The sequence below is a fragment of the Callithrix jacchus genome, chromosome 5 (genome assembly GCF_049354715.1).
Source record: "Callithrix jacchus isolate 240 chromosome 5, calJac240_pri, whole genome shotgun sequence".
Classification (NCBI taxonomy): Eukaryota; Metazoa; Chordata; class Mammalia; order Primates; family Cebidae; genus Callithrix; species Callithrix jacchus.
In genome coordinates, this window is record NC_133506.1 from 63,914,719 (window position 1) to 63,932,511 (window position 17,793).

Here is a 17,793-nt window from a genome sequence, read left to right on the forward strand (position 1 = left end):
AACACGGTGAAACCCAGTCTCTACCTAAAATACAAAAAATTAGCCGGATGTGGTGGCATGTGCCTGTAGTCCCAGCTACTCGGGAGGCTGGGATGGGAGAATCACTTGAACCCAGGAGGTGGAAGCTGCAGTGAGCTGAGATCACACTACTGAACTCCAGCCTGGGTGACAGAATTAGACTCTGTCTCAAAAAATAAAAAATAAATAAAAAAAATAAATTCATATTAGCAAAAATAAAAAGCATTCACATCGTCCCCAGCCATTGGTAATTTTTTGGAGAGCTGCAGGCTTTGGTGGTGGTGAGAATGGCCATGTGAGGGAACATGTGGCTGTTAGACTAAGCACTGTTTTCAAGATCACAATGGTGTAGTTGTTGGATCAAGTCATTAGAGCGTGAAGGGCTTTTTTTAAGTGGGAGGTTTTTGTTTTTTATGTTTGCTGGCCTCCTTTTCAGAATGAGAACAGGGGCCTTGGGTGTGTCAAACCAATTGCTGGTAATTACAAATTACTACTTTCCTCCAAAAGCCTTTGGGTTTTGTTTAGGTAATTAAGCTGGCAAGACAATTCACAGGGTGTTCCCGATGCCAGCACACCACCTTCCCGAACCCAAGAGTTCTTACAAAGCAAGAAGGGTCCAAAAAGCTAGTGTAAATGTTTCCTTCATTTTATTCCTGTGTTAATTTATATCCACTTACTTTCAGAAGGAGACAGGTAATTACAACACATGCGTGTAATTCCAGCTACTTGGGAGGCTGGGGCAGGAGAATCATTTGAACCTGGGAGGTGGAGGTTTCAGTGAGCCAAGATGGCGCCACTGCACTCCAGCCAGGGCAACAAGAACAAAACTCCATTTCAAAACAAAAAAGACGGGTTTTTTTCTCAGCACTAAACTGCAATAGGACTTTACTACCACTTGTATCTACATAGGGGACACAAAATCAAAGATCCTAACATTGTCACAGTGCCATTTCTTTCTTCTTTTTCTTTTTAATTGAGACAGAGTCTTGCTCTGTCACCCAGGCTGGAGAGCAGTGGCATGATCTTGGCTCATTGCAACCTCCACCTCCCAGGTTCAAATGATTCTCCTGCCCCAGCCTCCCAAGTAGCTGGAATTACACGCATGTGCCACCACGCCCGGCTCATTTTTGTATTTTTAGTAGAGATAGGGTTTCACCATGTTAGCCAGCTTGGTCTCAAACTCCTGACTTCAAGTGATCTGCTTGCCTCAGCCTCCCAAAGTGCTGGGGTTACAGACATGAGCCGCTGTGCCCGGCCCCGATACCATTTGGCTCTTAGGAAAGGCACAGAGGGCATTTAAACTGGGAGTAACCCACAGTAGAGTGAGTACACACAGACTTTGAGCCAGAATACCTGATTCAAATCCCAGCTTCACCACTTCCTGACTGTGTGACCTTGGGCAAGCCCCTTAAACTCCTTGTAGAATGGGATGAGGAGAGTTTGTTTCTCTGCAGATGTTGTGACGATTAAATGAGTTGCTATATGCAAAGTGCCTCAAACAGCACCTGGCTTGAGTTAAAGCTATGTGAGTGTTTATTGTTTTAATTGTCTTTTGGCTTATAATTTCACTTCTCGAAACATATATGAAACACTAGAAAATTGCACTAAAATGTGCATATAAGGATATTCATTGCAAAGTTGTTTAGAATGATCAAAAAAGAAAAAAGAAATTAGATGTCCACAGATAGGGAATACATAGTTCATACAAACATTACAGAGTATGATGTGGATGTCAGTTTAGTGATCTGGAAAGATGTCCATGCCATATATATATATGTTTTTATTTTATTTTATTTTTCTTTGAGATGGAGTCTCGCTCTGTGGCCCAGGCTGGAGTATAGTGTTGTGATCTCAGCTCACTGCAACTTCTGCCTCCCAGGTTCAAGCAATTCTCCTGCCTCAGCCTCCTGAGTAGCTGGGATTACAGGTGTCCGCCACCACGCCCCACTAATTTTTGTATTTTTAGTAGAGATGGGGTTTCACCATGTTGGCCAGGCTGGTCTCGAACTCCTGACCTCAGGTGATCTGCCCACCTTGGCCTCCCAAAGTGCTGGGATTACAGGCGTGAGCCACCACACCCAGCTGCCTGCCCCAATTTCATGAATGTTAGCTAAAGACGGGAGACTCTGGGACCGGAGAAAAAGGATGTTTACTAGTCACAGCAGCAGCAGTACCAGGTGTTTGCAATTGTGCTAGTTTCCTCAGAATCATTTCCCACAAGGTGACACGAAGAGGCTCTAGGTAATGTCAGGACATAAGGGCTTAGATTACAGCAGAGGAGCCAGAATCTTCTGTAAAAATTGGAGCAAATCTGCCTTTTGCTCTGAAGGGAGATGCGATCTCTGTCTTCCAAGGCTATTCATGGAGTAAAGGAGAGTTGGAATCACAGGGAGTCCTTGGTGATGGAAATGGAGTAGGGCGAGAATTCCAAGTGGGGAATTGTCTCCCAGTAACTGGAGCCCTCACCTTTCATGTGCATGGAGTTCCCTGGGGACTTTGTTAAACCACAGGTTCTCTTGCAGTAGATCTGGTCCGCAGGGAGGACCTGAGAATCCACTAACAAGGGAGTTTCTTTTTTTTTTTTTTTTTGAGATGGAGTCTTACTCTGTCACCAGGCTGGAGTGCAGAGGCACTCTCTTGGCTCACTGCAACCTCTGCCTCCTGGGTTCAAGTGATTCTCCTGCCTCAGCCTCCTGAGTAGCTTGGACTACAGACACACACCACTACGCCTGGCAAATTGTTGTATTTTTAGGAGAGATGGGGTTTCACCGTATTGGTCAGGATGGTATCGAACTCCTGACCTTGTGATCTGCTCGCCTTGGCCTCCCAAAGTGCTGGGATTACAGGTGTGAGCCACTGCAACCCACCTCTTTTTTAAAAATTTTGTTGATTTTATTTATTTTTTTGAGAGAGTCTTGCTCTGTTGCCCAAGCTGGAGTGCAGTGGCGTGATCCTGGCTCACTGCAGCCTTGACTTCCCAGGCTCAAGCCGTACTCACACCTTAGCCGCCCAAGTAGCTAAGACCATAGGATGCACCACCACACCTGGCTGATTTTATTTTTTGTAGAGACAGGGTCTCACTATGTTGCCCAGGCCAGTTTTGAACTTCTGGACTCAAGGGATCCACCCACTTTGGCCTCCCAAAGTGCTGGGATTATAGGTATGAGCCACCATGCCCAGCCTCTTTTAAAAAGATGTTAATTGGGACTGCAGGCACACACTTCCATGCACAACTAATTTTTGTATTTTTTGTAGAGACAGGATCTCACTATGTTGCCCAGGCTGGTCTTGAACTCCTGGGCTCAAGTGATCCTCATGCCTCAGTCTCCCGAAGTGTTGGGATGACAGGCGTGAGCCACCGCGCCTGGCCTTGGTACCTTATTATCAACTCAGTGGTTCCCGCCTGTAATTCCAGCACTTTGGGAGGCCAAAGTGGGTGGATCACCTGAGGTCAGGAGTTTGAGACCAGCCTGGTGACATGGTGAAACCCTGTCTCTACTGAAAATATAAAAATTAGCTGTGCATGGTGGCGTGCACCTGTAATCCCAGCTACTCGGAGGCTGAGGCAGAAGAATTGCTTCAACCGGGAGGTGGAGGTTGCAGTGAGCCAGGATCACTCCACTGCACTCCAGCCTGGGTGACAGAGAGGGAGTCCATCTGAAAAACAAAAACAAGAAAACATTTGTTATTTTTTAGAAACAGGGTCTCTCTCTGTCACCTAGGCTGGAGTGCAGTTGTGTGATCCTGGCTCACTGCAACCTTGAACTCCTGGGCTCAGTTGATCCTCCTGCCTTAACCTCCTGAGTAGCTGGGAGGTCCAACTAATTTTTTTTTTTTTTTTTTTTGTAGAGTTAGGTTCTTGCTGTATTGCCCAGGCTGCTCTCTAACTCATGGCCTCAAGTGATCCTCCCTTTCAGCCTTCCAGTGTGCTGGGACTACAGGCCTGAGCCACCATGCCCAGCCTGACCAGGGAGTTTCTAACCAGCCCCGGTTGTGCGGGCTCTTCTGGTCCCAGGCCCACATCTTGTGCAGCACAGCCTTCAGCTCCCGTCCTCAATGGCAGACCCAGCAGGAGCTGCAGGCTGAGGCTGTGCAGCAGAGCCTGGGAGCATGGCTCCGGGACAGTGCAGCGGGGTACAGGCCTGTCTAGTGGTGGTCAGAGGGGGTGTTACTGATGTCACAGGCCAGCTTAGAGCATGGACACACGCACACAGTGTGGCCAGGAGGTCTGAGAGAACGTTCCCCATCACTCTGGGGGCCTCGGGAGCCGGCACGATGGAGGTTTCTATGGCCCCAGGTCCCACATCCCTTTCCAGCCACAGTTCCCAGGAACAGTTCCCAGGTTCCCAGGAACACCACTGCTTTGGTTCCTGTGACCCCACTGATGAGCCACAGTGCTGCTGCAGTCTCTTTCCCCCCGTTGCTGTTGACCCCTGTGGTGGGGGTTGTGCGGCTTGGCTCTCACCTGCTGTGGTCTGAGACACCACAGTGCAGTCATTAAGAGCAGGAACTTTGGAACTAGCTGCCTGGGTGTGACACCCCAGCTCCTCCTCTTCCTGCTGGTGGCCCTGGGCAAGGCACTCCCCAGTCTGTGCCCATTTCCTTGGTGTGACGGGAATCACAGCATCTTGCACGTCCAGCATTGTCATGGGGCTGAGATAAAGTCGTGTGTTCAGCGGCCAGCGCCAGGCCTGGGCAGGGGAGGTACCACACACACAGGAGCCACTCTGGTCAGTGTTTTGGCAGCAACCAGCAGAGAACAGCATATTTAGCAGCTGCTTGATATGTATTTCCTAAAAGAGAACCGGAGACCTTAGAGCAATTCAGCTGTGTAATTCCAGCAATCACCTCCTTCCTAAGCCTCAGCTGTGAAATGGAAATAACAATTCCTACTGCAAAGGGAGCAAATGAGATACAAGAACTTATAAACTATAAAATGCCATAAAATATCATAGCTACAATTAAAGGTGGGGGCAAGACACAGAACACATGCCATAAAAACATAACACAGGTTGGGCGCGGTGGCTCACGCCTGTAATTTCAGCACTTTGGGAGGCCCAGGCAGGTGGATCACCTGAGGTCAGGAGTTGGAGACCATCCTGGCCAACATGGTGAAACCCCATCTCTACTAATAATTCAAAAGTTAACCAGGTGTGTTGGCAGGCGCCCGTAATCCCAGCTACTTGGGAGGCTGAGGTAGGAGAATCACTTGAACCCAGGAGGTGGAGGTTGCACTGAACCAAGACCACACTATTGAACTCCAGCCAGAGCAACAGAGTGAGACTCCATCTCAAAAACAAAAACAAACAAACAAAAAAACAACCCATAATACAAATAGCTACACACGACTCTGGGTATGAGCATAACAAGTGGACCCCATCATTATTCCCCCACCATCTTTACTGACGTGTCATTGACAAAAATAACGAAGCTAAAGGGGCCATTCAGTGCTTTTTTTTTTTTTTTTTGAGATTGAGTCTTGCTCTATCACCTAGGCTGGAGTGCAGTGTCAGCTCTGCCTCCTGGGTTCAAGCAATTCTTCTTTCTCAGCCTCCCAAGCAGCTGGGATCACAGGTGTGCACCAGCACACCTGGCTAATTTTGTATTTTTAGTAGAGATGGGGTTTCACCATGTTGGCTCTTGGCCAAGCTGGTCTCGAACTTCTGACCTCAAGTGATCCTTCCGCCTCAGCCTCCCAAAATGCTGGGATTACGGGCATGAGCCACTGTGCCTGGCCAGGGCCATTCCGTCTTACCTGGCTCTTAACTCCCGCAGCAGTGACCTCACCCCTGTGGGACACAGCATCGTTTTTGAGCATTGGCAGTGGGAGTCTTTGGGTGCCAAAGTAACACACTGTTTCTTACGACAATGTTGGGTTTTGGGCTTTCCAGCCCTCAGCTTAAGGGCGAGACAACTCACTGAGAATCATGACTGATGGAGGAGCCCAACTGTATAGTTACTGCTGTGTAACAGGATTACCTCCAAATGCAGTGGCTTTAAACAACGTTATTATCTCAGTTTCTGTGGGGCAGGAATCTGGGTGCCTCTTGACTGGCTTGGCTGCCTCTGGCTCAGGGTCTCTCACAGAAGCAGGCACCTCAAGACTCAGCTCGGCTCCAGCGGCTTGCAGGTGGCTCCTGTGGCCTCAGGCCCACTACGCTGCTGGGTGGAGACCTTGTGTCTTTCCATGGGGGCACCTTTCCTCAGGCTGCCTACAGCACCACAGCTGGCTTTCCCCAGGGCAAGAACCCTGAGAGAAGGAAGGAGATAGTGTGTGTCAGGCTGGGCATGGTCTGTAAATCCCAGCACTTTGGGAGGCTGAGGCAGGAGGATTGCCTGAGCCCAGGAGTTTGAGACCAGTTTGGGCAGCATGGTGAGACCATGTCTGTACCAAAAATACAAAACTTAGACAGGTGTGGTGGTGTGTGTCTGTGGCCCCAGCTACTCTGGAGGCTGAGGTGGGAGGATCACATGAGCCTGGGGAAGTTGAGGCCACAGGGAACTGTGATTGTGCCACTGAAATCCATCCTGGGCAACAGAGCGAGACCATGTCTCAAAAAGAAAAAAATGCGTCACATGGGAACCAGAGCTTCCCATTCCCTCTTTCTCTTTCTGTCTCTTGCTAATAAATAGACTTTATTTTTGTATTTTTGAGACAGAGTTTCACTCTGTTGCCCAGGCTGGAGAGCAGTGGCGGGATCACGGCTCACTGCAGCCTTGACCTACAGGCTCAGATAATCCTCCCACCTCAGCCTCCCGAGTAATTGGGACTCCAGGCACACACCGCCATGCACAACTATTTTTTGTAGAGACAGGGTCTCACTATGTTGCCCAGGCTGGTCTTGAACTCCTGGTTCAAGTGATCCTCACACCTCAGCCTCCTGAAGTGTTGGGATTACAGGCGTGAGCCATCGCACCTGGCCTTGGTTCCTTATTATAAACTCAAGTCCATAGTTTACCTGAAGGTTTAAGGATCTGAACAACTGCATAATGACACCCCCCCATGATACCATGATGTAACTCCCATCATGGTATCATGTGGAATAGTCTCAGAGCCCTAAAGTCTTGCGCTGCACCCACCCATTGCTCCTCTTCCTCCTAAACACAACCTTTTTGTAACTTCCTCTTGGAAGTGACATCCCATCACTTTTACCATATTCTGTTCGCTAGAAAGAGCCAATAGTTTCAACCCACATTCAAGAGATGAGCATGAAATCCAGGAGGCAGAGATCCCTGGGGGCCATTTTCCATGCCAGCCCACAGAAAGACAGTCACGTCCCCATGTGTGTCTTCCTGTGGGACCCACGTGGATGTTCCTTAGCTTACACAGGAGCACTTCATTCCTGAGTCTCAAAGTGCTACCTGTGTGTGTGTGTGAAGCATCTCCGTCCCAGAACATGCAGAAGCTTCTCGTGCTGGGAGAAGCATGTGGGCACATTCTGGCTACATGACTAGTGTTAACGGGGAAACTCAGGTGCAATTCATAAACCCGGATGCTATAACTGAACAGTTCTGACGGGCTGACACATTCTGCTTCAAAACAGCTCATGGGCCCACAGTTACAGAATGCTCTTTATAGAGTCCCTAGCATGGGCCAAGGGCTGTAGCTTGGAGATAAGCATGTAGGGAATCCAGATCAATCGAGAAGGACTCATGCTACACAAACTACTCCCATGACCCTTAGTCAGAGGCTTTTAAAAATACATCTTTTTTCAATCTCAGCTCACTGCAACCTCTGTCTCCCAGGCTTAAGTGATCCTCCTACCACAGGCTCCCAAGTAGCTGGGACTACAGGTGTGTGCCACCATGTCCTGCTAATTTTTGTGTGTTTTGTAGAAATGGGGTTTTGCTGTGTCACCCATCTGGTCTCAAACTCCTGGACTTGAGCAATCCACTTGCCTCGGCCTCCCCAGGTGCTGGGATTCCAGGCGTGAGCCACAGCGCCTCACCAAAAACAAATCATTCTTGGTAGGTTACTGGATGGGGCATAAAAAAAGAAAATAAATAAATAAAAATGAATCATTCTTGATAGGTCATTGGATGGGTTATAAAAAATTAAAAAGTAAAAATAATCATTCTTCATTCGGAAGGCAATGTACAAGTCTCTTCTAGTTGTCATTTCTCCGGGGAATCACTCCATTTCTTTTTTCCTGGGATGGAGTTTCACTCTGGTTGCTGAGGCTGGAGAAATCACTCTGTATTCTATACAGACTCTGGATTGGACAGGCGTGGGGGCTCATGCCTGTAATCCCAGCACTTTGGAAGGCCGATTGCTTGAGCTCAGGAGTTTGAGACTAGCCTTGGAAACATGGCAAAATCCAATGTCTACCAAAAAATACAAAAATTAACCAGGCATAGTGTTGTGTACCTGTAGTCCCAGCTCCTTAGGAGGCTGAGGTGGGAAGATCACTTGAGTTTAGGAGGTGGAGGTTGCAGTAAGGCTAGATCGTGCCACTGCACTCCGGCCTGTGTGACAGAACCATACCCTATCTCAAAGAGAGGAGAGAGAGGGACAGAGACATTCTGAATAGATTCATTTTTTTTTTTTTTTTTGGTGATAGAATCTCGCTCTGTTGCCCAGGCTGGAGTGTAGTGGCGCAATCACTCACTGCAGCCTCTGCCTCCCAAGTTAAGCGATTCTCCCACCTCAGCCTCCCAAGTAGCTGAGACTACAGGTATGTGCCACTGCGCCTGGCTAATTTTTATATTTTTAGTAGGATGGTGTTTTGTCATGTTGGCCAGGCTGGTTTTGAACATTTGACCTCAAGTGATCTGCCTGCCTCAGCCTCCCAAGGTGCTGGGATTACAGGCGTGACCCACAGTGCCTGGCTTGGTTCAGAATAGCTTCTGTAACAATCTATTTAGCTGACGCTTCCCGTTGGGCTGCCTTGCCCCGCTCCACATTTGAGGTCTCAGTAGCCATCACACACTGCATTCACCTGGCTGTTGTGATTAGTCCAGTGATGGACATATGACCTCTGCCAGGCCAGAGACCTTGGGATTGATATGGACACTGGATAGGGACAGAGGAGTAACTCTCTTTTTGTTACAAAATTGTAAGGATGTGAGTGGCGGTCTTTGCCATCCTGTGATGAGAACCTGCCTGAACATAAAGCTGATATGGAGGAGGCAGGGGTGAAATACGGAGAGAGAGAGACATTTTGATGACATAGTGTGACCTCCTGGATCTAGCCATGCCTGAAGCTACAGCCAACCCTGGACTGTTGGCTTTATAGATCAACCATTCCACCGGGGTTGGACCCCTTGAGGTCAGGAGTTGGAGACCAGCCTGGCCAACATGGTGAAATCCCATCTCTACTAAAAATACAAAATTTGGCCAGGCGTGGTGGGTCACGCCTGTAATCCCAGCACTTTGGGAGGCCGAGGCAGGCGGATCATGAGGTCAGAGGATTGAGACCATTCCTGGCTAACATGGTGAAACCTTGTCTCTACTAAAAATACAAAAAATTAGCTGGGAGTGGTGGTGGGCGCTTGTAGTCCCAGATACTCGGGAGGCTAAGGCAGGAGAATGGTTTGAACCTGGGAGGTGGAGGTTGCAGTGAGTCGAGATTGCACCACTGCACTCCAGCCTGGGCAACGGAGTAAGACTCTGTCTCACAAAAAAAAAGTCAATGAGTCCCCTTGGTCTGTAAGGCAGTTTTCACTGTGTTTTTTGTTTCTTGCCCTGAAGGAGTCCTCACTGCCACAGCCTGGGTGTGAGAAAGAGTGAAAACTTCTAACCTCAGGTGTTTTGAGTTGAAGCGGCTTCTGTGCTCCCAGGAGCCTCCGTCCCAGCTGCATTCTAGCTTTACACACTAAGCGCCAGCCTTTGGTCCTGCTCCTTCCTGCTCCACGTTCTCCTGCTCCGGACTCTTCATTCTTCCTGTGGTTTGTGTGAATTCTATCTCTTGCCAGCCTCTGAAGCCACATTGCTCTCATGAAGCTCACCCTTCCAGGAGGATGGTCTCCACCATGACATGGGGCAGTCTCCCTAGCAGCCATGCGGCCACACCGACCTGAAATACCACTGATGAAAACTCTTACAGTTGTTTCCTGCATCCCAGGCGCCGGGTGCGATGCTTCCCTGTATTTGATTCTCACAGCACTAAGACAGGTATTTGCGTTCCTCTTTTGAGATGAGGAAACTAAGGCTCTGAGAGATGAAGCTGCTGCCTGGGGCACAACGCCAGCAGGTGATGGGAAAGAGATTAATTCAGCTCTGATTAATTCAAAGCTCACCATCTTAGCTACCTTCCTAGAATGTTACTTCCTGGCTGGGAGACGACCACAGACCCCGTCCCTGCCTCTCACCATGATGGAAGGTGCTGCTAAGCGACCATCTGAGCCCAGGGCGCCCTCATGCTCCTTCGTGGCCTGTGCTCCAGATGCTATGGTGGAACTGGGGGGCACACGAGATGCCTGCCCCAGGGCTGCCCCCTGTTCTCTCTCTGCCTTTACCCTAACACCCTGGGGCACCAGTGAGGTCCTGTGGCTGGTTTCCTGTCCCCTCCTCTCTGTGGACAGCAGGGAAAACAGGCCTGGCTTGAGCACAGGGGAGAGCTGTTCCTGTTTGCTAACCCTTCTTCATGGCAGGAGAGGACTCTTCCAAACATCTCTTCAGTGTATTTGGACAGGTCACGAGGGCAAATGTGGAAACTCTGTAACTGGCCTTTTAAGGAAGGGTGAGAAGAGGGCTGCTCCACCAGCCCAGGGCCAGCAAGGACCGAGATGCCCTCTTTGACTTAACTATTTTCTTTTTTTTTTTTTAGACAGAGTCGCTCTGTTGTCTAGGCTGGAGTGCAGTGGTGAGATCTTGGCTCACTGCAAGTTCTGCCTCCTGGGTTCAAGGGATTCTCCTGCCTCAGCCTCCCTAGTAGCTGGGACCATGCAGTAGCATAGGCATCTGCAACCATACCCAGCTAATTTTGTACTTTTAGCAGACAGGGTTTCACCACATTAGCTAGGCTGGTCTCAAACTTCTGACCTCAGGTGCTCATGTGCCCCAGCCTCCCAGTGTTGGGATTACAAGCCTGAGCCACTGTGCCTGGTCATTTTCACTTAACTTTCAAATGAGCATTCTGTGACATTTATATCAGCTTTTAACTTCTCCTGTGTATACTGTACACTCATTTGTTGTCTACCCCCAAACACTAACCTCTTGAAGTTTAGGGATCTCATCTTAGCTCTCCATGTTGTCCCTTTCAGACCCATGGTGCTGCTGAAGTAGCTGAGACTTCCCCAGAGACCATGCTCTTTCTTTGGACATTTCAGCTAGAAATGCCAGGAGATCTCTCTCTCTCTCTCTCTCTCTCTCTCTCTCTCTCACACACACACACACACACACACACACACACACGACCAGCCCTCAGCCAATGCCTTAGGGGGAGTATAAATACTCCAGCTTCCTCACCCTCAGGTGGGATAATTCTAGAAGTGGGTTTCCCTATGGAATTAAGCTCTATTTGCCCAGTATGAAAGCTGGCCTCATAGTCCCTGGAAGTGGGGCTAGGCACAGTGGCTCATGCCTGTAATCCCAGTATTTTGGAAGGCCAAGGTGGGAGGATTGCTTGAGGCCAGGATTTGAGACCAGCCTGGGCAACAGTGAGACAGCCTTTACCATCTCTACAAAAAAAATTGTAAAAATTAGCTGTGTTGGTACTTGCCTGTAGTCCTTGCTACTCAGGGGGCTGAGATGGGAGGATCGCCTGAGCCCAGGAGGCTGACTGCAGTGGGAGCTGTGATCACACCACTGCACTCCAGTAAAGGCAGCAGAGTGGGATCCTGTCTAAAAAGAAAAGTCCCTGGATTGGCCGTCTCCCTTCTCTCTCTCACCCTCTCATCTTTTCTTCACCTCTGGGATAATCTGCTTACATTTGAATCCTCATCTCCGGGTCTGCTTCTGAGAGAACACAAACTAAGACAACACACAGCCCTCCGTCACTGGGTATTTGTGGCAGGAGGAATGTGTATTTAGGAGAAGCAGGGTAGTGAGGCTTTTTATAATGGGGGTTAGGAGAGGACCATGTTTATAAGACAAGCGGTATTCCTTTTGGGACTTCCCGTGGTAACTTTCCAGGGATGAGGTTCTGGAACCCACTTATTTTGAGGCCAAATAAAGCCAGGCCATGTATTTAATTAAAACAGAAAAAGGCTCCAAGAGATTCAGGGCATTGTCTTGGGCCTATGGAAACAGGCGCCGTGTGAGTTTCACCGTGAGTTTGAGACTTAAGATGTAAATAATCTACACACTTTCTTGTCTTTTTGGGGCAGATGATACACATCCAGCTGTGGTGAGGAATTAAACAACAGATGTCAGCTTATTTAAGAAAAGGGGAATTCTGGAAAGGACTCTGTTCACTAAGCTGCTTTTGTTCTCAAGGAAAGGCGGCTTCCCTGGGCACCCAAGGGCATCTTGGTGACGGGAGAGTCGGCCTCATCCGCACACCAAATGTCGGCTTCCTTCAGATACAGGTCTCATTTCCTCTTAGGATGACTTTTTTTTTTACATATAAACTTGTGGTAAGGGGAAATTACAAGCTTGTCAGGGTCATGGGTGGAGTTTCACTCCAGCAGAGTGGGAGCTGAAGAGAGTATAGAAGCTGTGGGGTAACGTGTCCTTCGAAGTGGAGCTTGGGGGCTCGGCTTTCAGCGCGGGCCGCTGGCCGCTAGACCTGCCGTCTCTGTTGGAGAGGTGGGGCAGGGTCTCGGGGGTCTCCTCGGCGTTGGGGTTAGAGTGGAAGCCCTTGGCCAGACACTGGTAGCGCTTTCTCCTGTTGAGCTTATAGATGCGAATCCTCTCTTTCTCTGCCTCCGGGTCGGCAAGAATTCCGTCCCAGCGCAGACTCTCATTGATCCGGTTCGAAAGGTTCTCCGCTACTTCGGCGAAGTCGGGGAGGCTGACGGTGGAGGAGTTGGAAGGCAGGTGCCTGCTTTCCACCTTGCTCTGTCTGTGCTCTGGTCTCCGGCCACGGTCTTCGCCGGGACTTAAGATGTCGTGAAAGGATGGGGAGAGCGGCCGGCTCTTCAGGCTCTGGCTCTGATGTTTGTCTGCTGAGGAGACGAGGAGTTTAGTGGTGGGGCGAGGTCTGCTCTTGGCCTGCTGGGGATGGTGCCCAAATCACCAAAGATGGAAGGGAGGGCCTCTGTACCCAGGGCTCAGGCTGCCAAGCCCACCGGCCTCGTGCCCACCCATTTCCTGTGTGCTTCTGCTCAAGTCATTCTGGGGCGGGAGGAACCGTTCTCTGAGCAGACACCGAGCCACGCCCTCTGGGTAAAGGCTCTTAGGCCCTGTTGCTAGGGTGAGGAAACTCCAGGAACCTGCCAACGTCCTGAGCGAGCGGCAGAGCTGGGAATCAGTGCAGGCTGGCCCCAGTGCCCTCTTTTTCCACCAGCCGTGCTGCCTCCACCCACCCTCACCGCGTGCTCCTCACGGCCGTTTCCCAGGTCTGGGAGTCTGGGACTGTGCCCTGTCTAGACAGTCTAAGATGGGAGAAACGGAGAACAGAAAAGCCTCCTAAATTTGACTGATGAAAGCAACACTATGCCAAGCCAGAAATGCTTCCGCCGTATGGCTTGTACTGTTATTATTATTATTTTACATCAATAGCACAACAGAATTATTTAACATGCACATAAAATGCTACAAATTGTGGTTCTTTCATCAGCTCATCCTTGTATTTTAGGGGAGAGAGAAATATCTCCTTCCCTAAGAAAAAAAGAAAAGAAAAACAATGATCTTTTGATGTCTCCCTACCTTTCTACTCCCTAAAAACTATCTAGTGTCCCCTGCTGACAGCATGAGGTACATGCCACTGTAATTTATTTATTTATTTATTTATTATTTATTTATTTTGAGATGCGATCTTGCTCTGTGGCCCAGGCTGGAGTGCAGTTGTACAACCTCAGCTCACTGCAACCTTTGCCTCCCAGGTTCAAACGATTCTCCCACCTCAGCCTCCTGAGTAGCTGGGACTACAGGTGCCCACCACCACATCCAGCTAATTTTTGTATTTTTAGTAGAGACCGGGTTTCACCATGTTGGCGGGGATGGTCTCAATCTCCTAACACTGTGATCTGCCCACCTCAGCCTCCCTAAATGCTGGGATTACTGGTGTGAGCCATGCCACTGTAATTTCTACAGTGAAAAGCTACACCAGAAGGACACTGAACCGCCAAATTTCTTTTTGCAGATATACATGGGACTTTTTTTTTTTTTTGAGATGGAATCTTGCTCTGTCTCCCAGGCTAGAGTGCAGTGGCATGATCTCGGCTCACTGCAATCTCCACTTCCCAGGTTCAAGCGATTCTCCTTCCTCAGCCTCCCAAGTAGCTGGGATTACAGATGCGCACTACCACACCCAGCTAATTTTTGTATTTTTAGTAGAGACAGAGGTTCACCATGTTGGCTGGGCTGGTCCTGAACTCCTGACCTCATGATCCACCTGCCTCAGCCTCCCAAAGTGCTGGGATTACAGGCCTGAGTCACCACGCCCGGCCTAGGGCTTCTTTTTTTTTTTTTGAGACAGAGTCTCACTCTGCCACCCAGGCTGGAGTGCAGTGGCACAATCTTGCAACCTCTGCTTCTCAAGTTCGAGCAATTCTAGGTGGCTGCCACCATGCCCAACTAATTTTTGTGTTTTCAGTGGAGATGGGGTTTCATCATGTTGGCCAGGCTGGTCTCCAATTCCCAAAGTGCTGGGATTACAGGCATGAGCCACTGTGCCCAGCCACATAGGGCTTCTTGACCTAAACTGCAGAATTTTCTTCCTGAGAACTACTTATCTTCCTATTGCTCCCTTCTCACACTGCATGGTTGATGTGGGCAAGGCTTCCACTCCTGCCTCCTGCTTATCTTGGTGCCAGCTCTGCCACAGAGGGCCAGGCCAGAACTGAAGCTTAGGGCCATCTCCTTGACAGCCAAAGCCACTGAGGTGGAACAGATGGGTAACAGTGGACTCATAGCACTCACGAGCACCTGCATTCTCTGTCACTGCTGCACTCTCTCTCCTCAAAGTTGGTGCTCAGTTCCTTTGTCAAGAAATCTAGGGGTTCTACAAGAAGACCTTGGTGAGATGTAGGGATGGGGGGTTTGTAGCAGGTGCTGTGTGTTTGCGAAGGTGTTTCTGAGAGACACTGCAGTTCCTGCCTGCACATGACTGTGCATGTGAATGCATAACATATGAACTGTGTGTGTGTGTGTGTAGACTGTAGAATGTGAATGTGTGTGCGTGACAGGGTGAATGCATAACACATGAGCAGTCTGTGTGTGTGTAGACTGTAGTGTGAATGTGTGTGCACGACAGGGTGAATGCGTAACAGAACAGTCTGTGTGTAGACTGTAGAGTGTGAATGTGTGTGCATGATGGTGAATACATAACCTATGAACAGTCTGTGTGTGTGTAGACTGTAGAGTGAATGTGTGTGCATGACAGGGTGAATGTGTAACGTATGAACGGTCTGTGTATGTGTGTGTGTAGACTGTAGAATGTCAATGTGTGTGCCTGACAGGGTGAATGTGTAACAGAACAGTCTGTGTGCGTGTGTGTAGACTGCAGAGTGAGTGTGAATGTGTGTGCATGACAGGGTGAATACATAACACATGAGCAATCTGTGTGTGTAGACTAGAGTGTGAATGGGTGTGCCTTGCGGTGAATGCATAACATGAACGGTCTGTGTGTGTGTGTAGGCTGTAGAGTGTAAATATGTGTACCAGACAGGGTGAATGTGTAACATATGAACAGTCTGTTTGTGTGTAGACTGTAGAATGTGAATGTGTGTGCATGACGGTGAATGCAAAACACATGAACAGTCTGTGTGTGTGTGTAGACTGTAGAGTGTGAATGTGCATGACAGGGTGAATGCATGATGTATGAACAGTCTGTGTGTGTAGACTGTAGAGTGTGAATGTGTGTGCATGACAGGGTGAATGCGTAACATATGAACAGTCTGTGTGTTTGTAGTGTAGAGTGTGAATGTGTGTACATGACAGGGACTCATGCTTTAGTTTTTCTTGTTTTTGTTTGTTTAGAGAGAGAGGGTCTCGATTGTTGCCCAGGCTGGAGTGCGGGGGTGTAATCATAGCTCACTGCAGCCTGGAGGTCCTGGCTTCAAGTGATCCTCCCACCTCAGCCTCCCAAAGTACCCCACCCTTTAGTTTCCTCTGATGGTGTTACATTGATATGAACAGGGGCGTTGCGGAGGGTTTCGGCAGTATAGGAGGATGTCACAATGACTGATATAACGGGGTCTGTGCAGTCCCTTGGTGGGTGTGGAGTGGAATCCGTGCATGAGGACATTTTATACACACGTCTGTGGGTGTGGGGGTCTACAGCACATCCAGAGGCAGTAGCCTTCACGCACTAGGTGTGAGGAGGAGAGGCAGGAGTCTGCGTTTCTCTGTGCACTAGAGTGAGGTTCTTTCATGTAACCTCAGTGTCTTTGGGTTGGGAAAGTGTCTTGTGAGGAGGGCCTCTGTGGGGAAGGTACAGACGTTTAAGATTGCCAGTTTTGGCTGAGGGATTAGGTAGTTGAGAGGGTGTCTTTGTGTGGGGCTAGCAGGCTCTTAGGAATAGTGTGTCTGTGGGGGTCTCTGTGTGGGGCTAAGGGACCGCAAAGTTGGTGGATGGTCTCCATGGGTGCAGCTGGGACATCACTGTGCTGCTGACAGGCATGTGTGGAGAGCAGGAGGACCTCTGTCTGGGACCGCTGAGCTTCTGTTTCTGGTCTGAAGGGTCTCCAGATAAACAGGGGTCCCTGGGACTGGCGGGAGTGGAGGGTCCAGGAATAATCTCCAGTACCAGAGCTGATGGAGCGGTACTAGCTGCTCCTCTTACCGTCCTCCTTGCCGGAACCCTTGGTCTTCTTCTTTCTCCTCTTCTTTTTCACCTTCCGTTTGGCCAGCTCGGAGGCACCGCCTGTGATGGGGGGCAGTCTAGACCCCCGGGGTTCCGCAGCGCCGCCCTCCCGCTCCTCCTCCTCCCCATCGTTATCCTCTCCGTCTTCATACCCCGACGCCCCCACCCCACCGTGGCGGTCCATCAGCCCGCTGGGCCGCGACCTGCCTGGGGTACTCCTGAAACCCCCTGCCGATGAGTGGGCGGCTCTGCATTCAGACGGCGAGGCTAGGCCCACGCGTCTCCATGGCGACCGCCCCCGCTGCGCCTGCGCAGTCAGGACACTTATGCCTGGAACCCCACAGACCGGGGTGTGCGCCTGCCTACGTGTTTCTTTTGGTGCCCTCAGCACGCAGAGGCGTGCACATGCGTGCTTCTGTTGGCGCTCTCGGCACCTAGAGGTGTGCACATGGGTGCTTCTGTTGGAGACTCCGGCACACAGCGATTTGCGCATGCGTGCTTCTGTGTTGGCAACCTTGGCACACCGTGGTGTGTATATGTGTGCTGTCGGAGACCTCGGCACATAGCATTGTGCGCACGTGTGCTTCTGTCAGAGACCTTGGCACATAGCAGTGTGTGCATGCTGCTGCTGTGTGGGAGTCCTCGGCACACAGCGGTGTGCGCGTGCGTGCTTCTGTCTGTTGGAAACCTCGGCCGCAGCAGTGTGCGCATGCGTGCTTTGTTGGAGCCCTCAGCACCTAGTGGTATGCGCGTCTGTACCTCTGCACCTCAGCCACAGTGGTGTGCGATTGCGTGCTTGTTAATCACCTCGGCACACAGTGGTGTGCGCATGAGTGCTTCTGTCTGTTGGAAACCTCGCACAGTTGAATGTGTGGAGGGGAGGTGGGCAGGGAGATTTTAAATCTTGGGGCGACATGCCTGT

At 49.9% G+C, this 17,793-nt stretch overlaps 1 protein-coding gene across 1 annotated transcript; it reads right to left on the reverse strand.

Moving 5' to 3' along the window:
• Positions 1-10,767: 10,767 nt before the first annotated feature.
• LIAT1 (ligand of ATE1) lies at positions 10,768-17,379 on the reverse strand. Its single transcript, XM_054256977.2, has 2 exons — positions 16,851-17,379; positions 10,768-13,065 (listed from the first exon to the last, which is right to left on the reverse strand). The coding sequence occupies exons 1-2, from the start codon at positions 17,362-17,364 to the stop codon at positions 12,566-12,568; spliced, it is 1,014 nt and encodes a 337-aa protein (XP_054112952.2). The 5' UTR covers positions 17,365-17,379; the 3' UTR covers positions 10,768-12,565.
• Positions 17,380-17,793: the final 414 nt, after the last annotated feature.

Excerpts from the sequence above, each read along its gene's own strand:
- LIAT1 (XM_054256977.2), bottom strand. The coding sequence starts at position 17,364 with ATGCGCAAATCGCTGTGTGCCGGAGTCTCCAACAGAAGCACCCATGTG. Across the intron at positions 13,066-16,850 it reads GGGTTCCGGCAAGGAGGACG|ACAAACATCAGAGCCAGAGC; the intron begins GTAAGAGGAGCA and ends TCTCCTCAGCAG.